Genomic DNA, 13,318 nt, shown 5'->3' on the forward strand with positions numbered 1-13,318 from the left:
ACCCTGCCTTCTTTCCCCCCAGGCAAAATGCTTTGAAATGTGGTTGGCTTTTTTTTCTTCTTTCCATTCTCCTTCCTCCCACCCCCTCTGTTTCACAGTCTGCTCCTGCTGCTCCCTCCTTGTCTTCCCCACCCTCTTTCCGCAGGATGCAGCCGGCTCCAGGACGGAGGCATCCATGCCCAGCCCAGCCCTGGCTGCGGGGCTCAGATGGAGCCGTGTGCGGGGTCAGCTTGGGGGGCTGGGGGTGGCAGCTCCCAGGGAGGATTCGTTCCCCGGGCCTCTCTGTGACACACCTGCCAGCACTGACTTTTATACAAATTTATTTACTTAGAGTTAATATTCTACTGCCACAACAGTTCCCAGGAAGGGATGCCCCATGGCTGATGGAAGGGGAAGCGAGGGGTGGGGATGGCGAGCCCTTGGGGTGGGCTGCGTGCTGGCTGGCTGCTACTGGCTTTGCTGGGCACGGGGCCATTTGCTTTCACTAAAGGCTTTCCGGCAGCTCTGGCAGGACCCTGGCAGCAGCGCCCGCCTGGCAGGGCTGACCCCAGGCAGGGAGGAAGTGGGTTCAGGTTGTGCACGGGGTGAGGATGGCCGCGGGGAGGGTGAAGCTGCTGCATTAGAGGCTGTCGCCCTGCCTGCGCTGCCTGCCCTGTCCGCTCTCCTCTGCTCTGGCAGTCCAGCATCTGCTGCCCCGTCTCCCCCCTGCCCTGGGGTTTGAGCAGAGGCACTCTGGTGTCCCCCGCCATGGTCCTGGCCGGGCTGAGCCATCCTGTCCCACAGCCGGAGGCTGCTTCTGGCTGCTGGGCAGCGGGGACGCTGCTGGCACATGGCCCCTGTCCCCGTTCCTCTGTGCCAGAGCAGCCGGAGAGGGGCTGGAGGTCCTTGGCACCCTGGTCCTCCTCTATGGTGGGCGACTAGAAAAGCAGAAAGGAAGGTGTCTGTCCCCTGAGGCCGGCGGCAGCGGACAGGGGGTCTCCCCGGCGCTGCCTCACTCGCAGGGGTCCCCGCTCTGTGCCCGCCGCGCCGCCTCCCGCTCGCTCAGCAGGTAGGTGTCGATGAAGACGAAGAGCTCATCCGGGTTGACGGGGGAGATGTAGCGCTCGCGGTCGGCGCCCGCCTTGTCCAGCAGCACCGCGTTGAAGTGGGAGCGGGTGAGGTGCAGGAACTGCCTGGGGGTGCAGGGGGGAGTCGCCGGTCAGGGCTGGGGGTCTGCGGGTTGGGGCTGAGCCTGCCCACCCCACAAAACCGAGCTCAGGTCCTGCTGGGGTGGTGGCTCCCATCTCTTCCTCGGGGCTGTGAGCTCCGGGCGGGTCTGGGGACGCTGTATTCAGACTCGCCAGGGGTGTCCCCAAATTGCACAAGCCCCTCCGGTGCAGCAGGAAGGGGCTGTCTGCGAACCCAGCTGCAACCTCATGCCTTGCCATCCCTGGAGGTGTCCCTGTCCCCGCTCCCCTCCCGCAGGCACTGGGCTCCGCAGGACAGCCCCCCGTCCCCCTACCTGAGCTCCTCGATGATGCCGAGGGACAGCTGGTGCTCCCGGATGCGCCCCACCTCGTGCAGGGGCTGCCCCACCAGCTCCACGGTGGTGACGTGACGCAGGTCCAGCCCGCAGGCAGCTTGCTGTGGAGGGCGGGGGGTGAGAGGGTGCTGGGGGGGTATGGGAAGCGGGGCAGCGGGAGGGTCTCCTCACCTGCAGCATGGAGATCTGCATCTTGTAGTAGCGGTTAGAGGGGTCGGGGGCCGAGATGATGAGGAGGCGGCGTTTCTCATGGAACTGATCCAGCAGGCTGGCGGCCGAGTTCACGTCTGTGTTGATCTGCATGGCTGGGGCGAGAAGCAAGCGCGTGGGGGGTGCCATTCTGCACCCCATCACCCCATCCCCACCCCTTTGCCTTGCCGGGCAGCATCTCCCCTACGAGCCAGGCATCGCTGGGGGCTGGTCCTCCCCTGCCCCGCGCTACTTACGTGCACAAAGGGGCTGGGAGCCCGTCCACTGCTGGGTGGACTGGCAGACCCGCAGTGAGGTGCCCTGCCGCTCGTAGCCCCCGTCGCACTGGTACTCGCAGCTGGCTCCGTAGTTGTTGCCGTCGGAGGTGCAGGAGAGGAAGCCGTTCTGCGGAGGCTTCAGGACAGGGCAGCGCCTCACTGCGAAGAGGGAGGCTGGGTGAGGGCTGGGGGCGATGGGGCACGGCCCCAGCCGTGGGGTGCAGAGCCTGGAGCCGGGGGGAGGCAGGCAGCAGCCCCAGGGTTGCCCACTTCACCTTGGACGCGGATGCTGAACTTGCAGCTGGCTCGGTTGTACGCCTGGTCGTGGGCGGTGTAGCGGATCACGTGCTCTCCTTCGGGGAATTCGGAGCCTGGCTCCGGGCCCCGCAGCATCACCCTGCACCCAGCAGACGGGTTTCTCCATCAGGGCCCTGGGAGGGCACACCCAGAGTGGTCCCCAGCCCTCGCCGGCAGTGCCATCACCGCCTCCGCCCTCACCTCTTGATGACGCCGTCGGCGGAGTCCTTCACGCGGGGGGGGTCCCAGTAGACGGTGGCGGTCAGCTTGCCTGGCTCGGCTATCCGCTCCCGGGACTCCGGGCAGCGGATCTTGGGAGGCTCCACATCTGCCCGCAGGGAGGAGAGGGAGTCGGGGAACCTGCGGGAGCTGGGCACTGGCCCCCGTGCTCAGCACCCCCTGGGATGCTGTGCACAGCCCGGGCACCCCAAGACCTGCTGTAACGCCAGCACCCAGCGCCCCGACCAACGTGCCCTGCACCAGCCCGTGCTTTGGGGCTAATGGCACCTCGGGGAGCAGGAGCCCCGGGGCTGGGAGGTGCAGGAGCTGGCACCCGGCAACGCCGGCGTCAGGTATGGGGCGATACCTGCAGCCCCCCAGGGATGGAGGGTGGCCTGCCTTTGCGAGCCCCAGCAGCGGGGGACTGGGAGGACCGTAGGGTGAGAATTTACCTACACAGATTGGCTCGCTCCCGCTCCAGCGCCCGTCCTCCATGCAGACGCGGCTCCGGTCGCCCTCCAGCTGGTAGCCGGGCAGGCAGGTGTAGTCGCAGCGGGAATCCATCTGCATGCCAGCCGAGCACACGTAGGAGCCCCGCAGCACTGCCGGCAGCACGTGGCACCGGATTTCTGGGACGGAGAGAGCAAAGAGGGGAGGGAAGCGGCTGCCCGGCCACGCTAGCGGGCAGAGCACCCAGGACCAGCCGCCGCGGGTGCCCGCGGGGATGCCGGCAAGCCGGTGGCCGGGGCACACTCACGTCGGCAGTACGCCATCCCGGACCAGTGGCGGCTGGGCAGGCACTGGACGGCGCTGGGCCCCACCAGCCGGTACCCGCGGGCGCAGCTTAGCTCGCAGCGTGTCCCCAGGCTGCTGCGGTAGGAGCCCCCCCGGGGCGAGTAGCAGGTGGCCTCTCCACGGTGGATGTTGAGCGTGGCACACCATTGGGGCACTGGGGGAGAGAAGGGAGGTGAGGGGGGCACCCGGCCCTGCCGTGCCTCAGTTTCCCCGCGAGGACCTGAGGGATGGCTCGGGTGCCGTTACCTCGGTGGTAGTCCAGGGCAGGCTCAGGAGGGGCTTCTTCCACGTACACTTCATTGGTGTGGCTCTCAGCGGCGTAGTAGCCGGACCCTGGGGAGGAGGGGAGAGACGAGGGGGCTGCCTGATGGTTCGTGGCTGCGGCAGCACCCAGGCGACGATGCCTCCCCGGGCAGCTGCACCCGCCAGCACCGAAACATCCCGCAGCTCCCAGCAAGCGATCCCATCCCCGGGCAGGCTCTGTCCTGCCGTCCTTGGGGCTGCCTTCAAGGGTTAAGCCGGGCAGACAGGGAGCCCAGTCCCCAGCAGCATGGTGTGTGCTGGCACCAGCCCGCAGACTAAACAGCGGCAGGAGCAGCCGCGGTTATGGCAGGAAACGGGTGCTGGCGCAGCGTGGGCTGGCACCGACCCCCGGCTTTGCGCTGCCGGGAAGTTCTCCGTCCACCGCTCCCATGGCAGAATCCCTGCCACCGGCCGTCCCAAGGGAAGGAACCAAGCCGCCCTCTCCCATCCATCCCAGCAGAGCCAAGGCAAGGGAGGAGAGGCTCGCCCCCCGGCCAGGGGCTGCCGGGGGATGCAGCCCCTCGCTTCCGCGCCAGGGAAGGACGAAGCTGCTGGAGGGACGGTGCTGGAGGGGCTTGGCTGGAGCTGCTGGCCCCGTGCCATCCGTGCCGTGCAGAGGGGCCCCTGGCCCCATGGACGGGGGGAGGACAGCCTTGCGCCATCCTTGTGGGCCACCCTCCGGCCCGCGCCGCGTCCCCACGGGCAAGGGACCGGCGGGCGGCGAGGGAGCCGTGCGGGGGGAGAGGGCTGGCACCCTTCCCCGCGGCCCCTCGGCCCGCGGCGCCTGGGCCAGCCGCGGCATTCCCCAGCGCTGAGCTCACGTTTCCGCCGCGTTTCTGCTGCCCCCTCCTCGCTGCCGGCCCACCCCACTGCGGTCCCCGCTCTGGCATGGCGGGGATGCTCAGCCTGGGAAGGGACCCCGGGCGAAGCGGCAGCCCCGCCGCAGCTGGACCCACCTCCCCTTCCCCCTGCTCTGGGTTTTGGGAAGGGGATATCCGCCGAGGCCAATCCAAGCAGCAGCCCCGCCGTCACGGGGAGGAAACTCCATTACAAATCTTTCCGACATGAACTTTACTACAGAGCGACTCCCCACAAGCTCCGTGAAGTCGCCCACTCCTTTCCACAAAGCCTTTTATCCCGATGCCCTTCCCACGCTTCCACGGCTGCCTCGGGGAGCGGAGGGGCCTGGGGCGAGCGTGGGGCTAGCACCCATGGGGCCGGCAGCGGGGATGTGTCGGTGACCGGGCGAGCGGGGCTGCTTCCCGGGGGGGCTGCCGAGCCCCCTGCCGGGGCCCTGGGGACGGGGCGCGCTGTGTCCCCGCAGGCAGATGTGCCATTTAATTGCGATGTTCCCTTTTCGTGCAGGCACTGCCTTTTCCTTCTCACCTGGGGCCAGCTCGCAGCCCTGGCTGCACCGGGCAGGAGCGTCCCCAGCCAAGCCATGCTGGCAGCGTGGCAAGGGGCCGGGGACGGAAGCAGGGAACCCCCCCAAAACAGGGCAAGAGCTTTTGATCCTTGAGCCAGCTGCCTGGCTGCCGGGGGCGGTTGGATCCGAGCACTCCGTCCAGGCAAACATCTGCCGGCCGATGGCCCCCCTGGGAGCAGGGAGTCAGCAGGAAAGCTGCGCTCCCGCAGGCAGGGGCGTGATGGAGAGGCTGGTTTTCTGCTCCGCTCTGGAAGCCTCCCAGCACCCCCTCTGCTCCTCCCTGCACCCCACAGAACACCCTTGCAGGCACCCCATAGCCCGCGGGCGCCGGTGCTCTCCCCAGCATCCCAGGGCACCCCTCCCTCCCTCCCCGCCGCGAGCCCCCCGAGGGGAGCGGGACCCCACAGGCGCCGTCCCCGGGGACCCCCGCCGCGCCCGCGCGCCCCAGCTCTCACCTTCGTGCCACGTGGATGACACCAGCCCGGCGAGGACAAGCAGCAGCACGGGGGCCGCCTCCTGCGCCATGCCGGGGCGCCGGGGGGGCCAGGGGCTGGCCAGCCCGCCTGCTGCGCCGGGTCCGGGGGCGGCCGCGAGCCCCGGTGAGGATGGAGAGGGGCTGGGAACAGGGCGGCAGCCCCCTCCCTCACCTTGTCACTGGGCGCCTGACCCTCCTGCCTGTCCTTGCTGCCTGCGCTGAGCAAACTTACTTTTCCCTTCTGCTGCCCGTCCCAAACATTCAAGAGCCGTGAGTCAGGCCCAAAATGATGAGATTGTAAAAAAAAAAAAAATAAATCCCAGGATCGTCTGTTTTCCAATGCACCTCTTGCTTCTCCGAGGCTTTAAAAAGTTGTCAGATTTTTCTTTTTGCAAGCAGAAGAGCCAGGAGCCTATTTTGGCAGAGGAGAGAGCGTAGCTGAGCCTGTGTCAGCCCTGCCGGGCTCCGGGAACGGGGGTCCTGGGGGGTCGAGGACAAAACCACGGGAGCTGGGACCTTTTTTCCACCTCCTGCCAGGAGGGAGGGAGAGACCTCGCTGCAGACGGCGGGCTCCGAAACTGGTCCGGAGGCAAGCGATTCCAGCTGGGGTCTGTTTTCCAGCTGAAGTTCAGCCCCCGCGAGGCAGAGGTAATGAAGCGCGTTCGTTAGGACCCACCGCCCCGCGTCCCACGGGGTGGGGTGGGAGGCGAGGCAGGAGCCACCCCGGGATTTTGGCTCCTGGAGCACAGGACCGCATGGCTGAGGGGACACGAGGGACGAGCCTGGCATGGACAGGTAGGAGAGCTGGCGCGGGGCGGCGGGGGAGGACGTGCTGCCTGAATGCACTAATTATGTGGCGGCCAGGCCGGTGAGCGCACTAATTAATAACACAGCTGTCCTGAGCAGGAGAGCGCTGCCGCGAGGCCACTGTGCGGGGCTGCTCGCTGCAGGCTGCGGGGAGCCCACAGCCCCCCCAAAAGCCTGGGGACATCCCCGAGGAGGGGTCCGGGTGCTGACCCCATGGCGGGCAGGAAGCCTGTCGCTTGCCGGCATGGTGGCCATGCCATGTGCTGGAGCGCAGGGTGGCTGCCCCGGCTGGTCCCTGCTCTGCCGGGGGGCACCTGGGCAGAGGCTGGGGGCTGCGCTGGGGCTGGGGCTGGGGCTGCGTCGCCGGCCGCTGGGGCAGGAGGGCAGGGACTGGGTGGCCTGGGGCAGGCAGCGGGTGGCACGGTGCAGGCAGGGGTTGGCACAGTGCAGGCAGGGGTGCAGGTAGCGGGTGGCACGGTGCAGGCAGGGGTTGGCACGGTGCAGGCAGGGGTTGGCACAGTCCAGGCAGGGGGTGGCTCGGTGCAGGCAGGGGTTGGCATGGTGCAGGCAGCGGGGGGCACGGTGCAGGCAGGGATTGGCACAGGGCAGGGGATGGCGCGGTGCAGGCAGCGGGTGGCACGGTGCAGGCAGGGGTTGGCACAGGGCAGGCAGGAGGTGGCACAGGGCAGGCCGGGGTTGGCACAGTGCAGGCAGCGGGGGGCACGGTGCAGGCAGGGGTTGGCACAGGGCAGGGGCTGGCGCGGTGCAGGCAGCGGGGGGCACGGTGCAGGCAGGGGTTGGCACAGGGCAGGGGATGGCGCGGTGCAGGCAGCGGGGGGCACGGTGCAGGCAGTGGGTGGCGCGGTGCAGGCAGGGGTTGGCATAGCCCAGGCAGGGGCTGGCTCGGTGCAGGCAGTGGGTGGCACGGTGCAGGCAGGAGGTGGCACAGGGCAGGCAGGGGGTGGCACAGGGCAGGCAGTGGGTGGCACAGTGCAGGCAGCGGGTGGCACGGTGCAGGCAGGGGTTGGCACAGGGCAGGCAGGAGGTGGCACAGGGGAGGCAGGAGGTGGCACAGGGGAGGCAGGAGGTGGCACAGGGCAGGCAGTGGGTGGCACGGTGCAGGCAGCGGTGGCACAGCCCAGGCAGGGGTTGGCCCGGTGCAGGCAGCGGGTGGCACGGTGCAGGCAGGGGTTGGCACAGGGCAGGCAGGAGGTGGCACAGGGCAGGCAGGGGGTGGCACGGTGCAGGCAGTGGGTGGCGCGGTGCAGGCAGCGGTGGCACAGCCCAGGCAGGGGTTGGCCCGGTGCAGGCAGCGGGTGGCCCGGTGCAGGCAGGGGTTGGCACTGGGCACGCAGAGGTTGGCACAGGGCAGGCAGCGGGTGTCCCGGTGCAGGCAGGGGGCGCCCTCTCGGGGGAGGAGCGGCCGGCCTTCGGGCGCGCTCGGCCGTTTCCGTGAGCGCTCGGCAACCTCCGCCGCCGCTCGGGCGCCTCCGGCGGGGCGGGGCGGGGCGGGGCTGCGGGGCGGGGCGGGGCGCGGGGCTCGGCGCGGCGGGGCCCGTCCCGGCAGGACAGGGCCCGGGTCGGCCATGGCGTCCCCGTCGCGGCGGCTGCAGACGAAGCCGGTGATCACCTGCCTCAAGAGCGTCCTGCTCACCTACACCTTCGTCTTCTGGGTGAGCGCCGGGCCGCGGCCCCCCCGCTCCCCCCTACCGCCGCGACATGTCGCGGCCGCGCCGCCCTGTCGCGACAGTCGCGAGCCACGGCGGCTTTCCCCTCTCCCCAGGTGTCGGGCATCGTGCTGCTGGCCGTGGGCGTCTGGGGCAGGGTGAGCCTAGCCGTCTACTTCTCCCTTCTGGACGAGAAGGCCACCAACGTCCCCTTCGTCCTGGTGGGCGCCGGCACCGTCGTCGTCCTCCTGGGCACCTTCGGCTGCTTCGCCACCTGCCGCGGCAGCACCTGGATGCTCAAGCTGGTGGGTGGCCCTGGACGGGGCAGACGGGGTCCCATCCCCTCCTGACCCAGCCAGACCCCTCCTGACCCATCCCGGCATGTCCCATCCTTCCCCCTCCCATCCCAACTCTATCCCATCCCATCCCAACCCATCTGTCCCAACCCAACCCCATTGCATCCCAACCCCATCCTGTCCCATCCCATCCCATCCTGTCCCATCCCACCCCATCCGTCCCATCCCATCCCATCTGTCCCATCCCAACCCTATCCCGTCCCATCCCAACCCTATCCCGTCCCATCCCATCCCATCCCGTCCCATCCCAACCCCGTCCGTCCCATCCCACCCCATCCGTCCCATCCCAACCCCATCCTGTCCCATCCCACCCCATCTGTCCCATCCCAACCCCATCCCGTCCCATCCCATCCCGTCCCATCCCAACCCCGTCCGTCCCATCCCACCCCATCCGTCCCATCCCAACCCCATCCTGTCCCATCCCACCCCATCTGTCCCATCCCAACCCCATCCCGTCCCATCCCATCCCACCCCATCCCGTCCTACCCCATCCCGTCCTACCCCATCTCATCCCATCCTACCCCATCCCATCCACCCCATCCCATCCCACCCTTTCTGCCTGCAGTATGCCATGCTCCTGTCCCTCATCTTCCTCATCGTCCTGGTGGCCGCCGTCGTGGGGTTCGTCTTCAGGCACGAGGTGAGTCTGGGCAGCTGCTGCTGCCTCCTGATGCTGCAGAGCGAGTTTGATGCTGGTTTTAACCCAAGTGCAGTTGCAGATGTCACTGGAGGGACAGAGGCGCTGCTGGGAGCGGTGCTTAGGTTAGTTAAAATGGGGTTAAAACGGCCCGAAGAGCAGCTTGGGCCCCGTAAGGACCCATAATGTCCCCGTAAGGATGGGGCTGGGTGCAGGGTCTGCCCAGCACGGCACGCTGCCCCTCCGGCAGAACACGCATAGCCTTGGACTTTTAATTTCTGGCTTTGGTCTGTCTTCTGCAATAACTTCTGTAATTAAAGCTCCTCTGAGGGTTCCTGCGCCACGGAGCAGCCTGTTTGGGGGGAAGTTGGCACCGCACAGGCCCTTGTTATTACACGCAGCATCCCTGCTGCCACAGCGCATCCCGGCCTGCCCTTTAATACAGCGTTTAATTGCCTGCGTGGCCGGGGGAATGTCTGCTGGTCACGGCCGGAGTCATTCCTGCCGTCGCCGAGAGGTGACTAACGCCGGGCCGTGGGTCCCGGAGTGCGGGAGGAGACCGCACCGCCGCAGAGACCTCTCTCTTGCAGATTAAGACAAACTTTGAGAGTAACCTCAAACTGGCCTTGAGGGACTACAACGTGACCGCGGATCGGCACAGCGAGGCCGTCGACACCATCCAGAGAACCGTGAGTGCCCCAGGCTGGCGTCTGGGTGGCGGCGGGTGGGTACATTCGCCTCGCCCCAGGGTGTCCCCTGGGATCCCCTGCGGTATCGGCATTCCCGTCGTGGTGCTGGGGGTCCTTTTGCACCATGGGCTTTTGAGTTTGGGAGGAGATGCTGGGTGAGATGGGGGCAGTTCCTAGAAAGGCGAGGGCAAGGGAGCCATGGGAGTGGTGGTAGGACTGGGGGGTGTCCCACACCCTGGTGTGGGACACACCCAAGGTCAAACACCCTGGTGTGACCGCGTTCCCCAAACTTGCTTCCCCCTCCAGCTGCACTGCTGCGGGGTGCAGAACTACTCGGACTGGGAGAAGACCGAGTACTTCACCCAGAGGGGCATCCCCCGGAGCTGCTGCAAGAGCCAGGATGACTGCTCAGAGGAGGATCTGAAAGACCCGAGCAAAGCCAAGCTGAAAGTGTTTGTGGATGTAAGTTAAGCTCAGAAATATCCCCCTGCCAGTCCTGGAGGTGGAGAGGGCAGAGCTGGGTGGGTGGAGGAGGGCTCGCCCTTCCCTGGGAGGCTCAAAAGGAGAACTGCTCCCAATGCAGACACCCTGTGGCCCTGGGGACGCCCCTGGGTTGGAGGAAGAGGAAGGGTATGGAGGAACGAGTCCTCCCTCATGTCTGAGGTCCCCTGAACTCCTTCCTTGGAGGTCAGGGACCAACCGGACCCAAGTGTTTGTTCTCAGGGCTGTGTGTTTGGGAGAACAGGTGAGTAAGGAGGTAGTTCCCCAGTAGAGTTTCGGCAGCGCTGATGTCTCTCGACAGCCGTGCAAAGTCCTGACCCAGCGGTGAGCGTGGGTGACCTCATCTGGCGGGGACAGCCGGGTGAGGCAAGGGATGTTCCTCTGCTGAGTCACCTCGCTCAACCCAACGCTCCCCTGCCCAGGGGCAGCGCTCCCCTGGAGGCTGGTGATAACGTGGCTGGGCTGGGAGGCTGGTGATAACGTGGCTGGGCTGGGAGGCTGGTCGGCGCAGCGCTGATCGGGAAATGACTTTGCCGAGGCCAGGCAGGAAGGCAGCAGCCAGAAGGGCTCGGCTGCCCGCGCGGGAGCACCTTCCCCTGGAGCTGCCGGTGCTCTGGGAAGGGGCCGGTTTTGCTTTGGGGCGGGGGGTGAAAAGCACTGGACCCACGCGCTCGTTTTCCCTCTTCTGCAGGGTTGTTTTTTCCTGGTAACGTTAACGATGGAGTCTAAAATGAGCATTGTGGCTGGAATCTCCTTTAGCATCGCGTGCTTCCAGGTAACATTCCCTAGCTGGCTGGCACAGGAGTGCAGAGTGAAGCTAGCATGTCTCCGGAGGTATTTAATTTCTGTGCAAAGTCTGGTGTGCGTACAAAAGGCATGGCCTGTTTCAGCTGGGGAGGAGCAGCTATTCTGCAGATTCCCCTTGGATTTAATCTCACCACTGTGCTGCCTCCAGTCTCTTAAACCCAAGGGCTTCCTCTGCGTGGCTGGGTCCCCGTGAGTGCCCGTGGGGCACCGCTTGTGCTGGCAGCTCACGCCCCACACACCGCCTTACCCTGTGATTGCTTCCTCTCCCTCCCGCTCCCCAACCTCTCCTTTACTTTATCCTGTAGGACACTTCCTGCAGGAGCCGCAGCAGCGGCGTGCTCGCTGGCCCCTGCTCCGGCGAGCTTTATCCCGGCAGGAAACGAGAGGCCCCTGCCCCCAGCTCTGCCACGCTGGGCGTTGGGCACACAGACGCCGCGGTGGGGTTTCCCGGGGTGCCGAGGGTTTTCCGATGCACCTCAGCGGGAGCTGCAGATGTGCAGCCGGCCCTTCTTTAGCTGGTTTGTGGAAGCTTGCTGGGCTCTCGGCGCTGAGCAGCTGCGGAGCGAGCTCGGCTGGCCTTGGCTTTGGAGGGGCTTGAATTCACCCTCCCCTTGATCCAGCACGCAGAGGCTGTGGCGTGAGCTTCAAGGCGCTCCCCCCGGGACCACCGGCTGACGGCGTCAGCACGGGGAGAAGGAACCCCGCCAAGATATTTCTCCTGTAACGAGCATGACCCCATGCGTTTCCCGTAACGGATGCGCTAAACTGGGGGAGAGGCGGGAGCCAACAGCCCCTGGCTGCGGCTTGTGCTACCGAGTGCTTTCGGTTGTGGCCGGGAGAGCCCGAGAGCTGGAGCCGCTCTGCTGTGCCCCTCTGCTCGCCCCAATCTCCTCCTCAGTTGGGCTGTGCTTGCCGTGGGGTCACTGAGACGTGACCGGCACACAAACGGTGAGCTGCACGCTCCCAGCTGCGAAATTATCTCGGCTGATGCCAGGCTTGGGAATTGTAACTGCTTCCTGGCTTTTATCGCTCTTCCAGCAATACGGCAAAAGCCTTGCTGTGTCGTGTGGCCGGCAGGGACCCATCATGCAAATGTGCCTCTCACTTCGCGGTGGAGGTCAAATTCCTGCAGGATCTGGCCCTAAATGTCTGTGCAGGGGCTGGGAGGCCACGTTGTGATAACAGTAGCGTGTCCTTCAGATGCTGTTGCAAAAACAGCAGCCTTGCTTCCCCACTGTCCTTGCAACAGGGAGAAGTGGCTGCTGTTCTCTAGTGGCTCTGTAACTGGCCGTGATGTTCCTGTATCTGTGTAATCTCCAAAATGACCATAAAACAGTAGATGCTTCATGAAGCAAAGTGTACCAGGACGGGACACAGAGCATCTCTTGTGAGGAGCTTGTTTGGCTGATGCCCGCCAGGATCCTCAGCTTCAGCCTCTCTCAGTTACTTCGAAGCAGGGCGCAGCAGCCTGTGTTGTGGTTTGTAAATCCCACTGTTCATCTTTGGATTTTATAAAACTGATGCTCTGGAGCAATTTGTCAGGATTTTTCCCTAAAGCACTGCATCCTGGTTTTGGCTACCTGTGATGTGTGGGTTTTTTTTTTTCCCTCTTTTTCAGTTGATTGGCATCATTCTGGCCTGCTGCCTGTCCCAGTACATCACGAACAATCAGTACGAGATGGTGTAGCTGGCCCCCAGCACGCCGTGGCTGTGGCTGTGGCTGGGTATGTCTGTCCAGCAGCGTAAGCTCGGTGGGCTGCCTCTGCATCCCTGGCTGCTGCCTGGTCACCCCTGGGGACCTTCAGCATGGCAGCGGGTACCACTTTTGGGGGCATGTGGGGATAGAGGGCACCTGCGAGACCGTGTCTGCTACATCATTTTAAGCTACGTATAAATCCAGCCTTGTCTGCTAACGCTTTGTCTTGGGCATTGCAGGGTACGCTCTCTGCGGCCGGGGAGGATGCCACCACCTCCAGTTTTCCTCTGGATGCCGCTTTGTAAAATCTTGCTTTGAACTGACTGATCTTCTTCTCAACTAGCTCATAGAAACGAGTGCAGCAGCTGTCCTGGTGCGCTCAGGGACTTGTCCTAACACTACTCTGCTGTGCCACCGCGTGGGATAATTAGTGTAGCTGCGGTGGTTACAGCAAGCGCGCTCCCCGGGGCGCTGCAGACCCCGGCACTTTCCTCAGCGGCGCGCTCGAGTACCGTGCCGAACCGACCGTGCTTGGCGGCCTCGCGGGACTCCCAGTGCTCATCTTCGGTGCCTCCGTCGGGAATGCTTCCCCTCATCTCCAGCAGCCCCTCAACGTCCCCTCGCTCTCTGGACGCGGTTGCTCTTGAGGTGGGG

General features: G+C 65.7%; 2 protein-coding genes across 3 annotated transcripts; one reads left to right on the forward strand and one right to left on the reverse strand.

The window, feature by feature from the left end:
- Nucleotides 1–991: 991 nt before the first annotated feature.
- On the reverse strand, nt 992–5,554 carry SRPX2 (sushi repeat containing protein X-linked 2). Its single transcript, XM_075720637.1, has 10 exons — nt 5,485–5,554; nt 3,547–3,633; nt 3,263–3,454; nt 2,958–3,134; nt 2,488–2,614; nt 2,265–2,386; nt 1,969–2,148; nt 1,694–1,827; nt 1,502–1,623; nt 992–1,172 (listed from the first exon to the last, which is right to left on the reverse strand). The coding sequence occupies exons 1-10, from the start codon at nt 5,552–5,554 to the stop codon at nt 992–994; spliced, it is 1,392 nt and encodes a 463-aa protein (XP_075576752.1).
- Nucleotides 5,555–7,897: 2,343 nt separating this feature from the next.
- TSPAN6 (tetraspanin 6) lies at nt 7,898–12,655 on the forward strand. Of its 2 annotated transcripts, none has more exons than XM_075720723.1 (7): nt 7,898–7,984; nt 8,095–8,283; nt 8,900–8,974; nt 9,562–9,660; nt 9,967–10,122; nt 10,853–10,936; nt 12,587–12,655. In XM_075720723.1, exons 1-7 carry the CDS (start codon nt 7,898–7,900, stop codon nt 12,653–12,655), a joined length of 759 nt encoding a protein of 252 aa, XP_075576838.1. The 2 variants fall into 2 exon arrangements, with proteins under 2 accessions (XP_075576838.1, XP_075576839.1); XM_075720724.1 differs by having other exon boundaries at nt 9,967–10,110.
- The last annotated feature ends 663 nt before the right edge of the window (nt 12,656–13,318 follow it).

This window comes from Pelecanus crispus, chromosome 13, assembly GCF_030463565.1.
Source record: "Pelecanus crispus isolate bPelCri1 chromosome 13, bPelCri1.pri, whole genome shotgun sequence".
Taxonomy (NCBI): domain Eukaryota; kingdom Metazoa; phylum Chordata; class Aves; order Pelecaniformes; family Pelecanidae; genus Pelecanus; species Pelecanus crispus.

Bases quoted from the DNA above. Each gene is read 5' to 3' on its own strand.
- TSPAN6 (XM_075720723.1), top strand. From the start codon at position 7,898: ATGGCGTCCCCGTCGCGGCGGCTGCAGACGAAGCCGGTGATCACCTGC. The intron at 9,661-9,966 runs GTGAGTGCCCCA...TTCCCCCTCCAG, and splicing joins TCGACACCATCCAGAGAACC to CTGCACTGCTGCGGGGTGCA. The intron at 10,123-10,852 runs GTAAGTTAAGCT...CCTCTTCTGCAG, and splicing joins AGCTGAAAGTGTTTGTGGAT to GGTTGTTTTTTCCTGGTAAC.
- SRPX2 (XM_075720637.1), bottom strand. From the start codon at position 5,554: ATGGCGCAGGAGGCGGCCCCCGTGCTGCTGCTTGTCCTCGCCGGGCTG. The intron at 1,828-1,968 runs GTAAGTAGCGCG...TTCTCGCCCCAG, and splicing joins CTCCCAGCCCCTTTGTGCAC to CCATGCAGATCAACACAGAC. The intron at 1,624-1,693 runs GTGAGGAGACCC...CGCCCTCCACAG, and splicing joins TGCAGATCTCCATGCTGCAG to CAAGCTGCCTGCGGGCTGGA.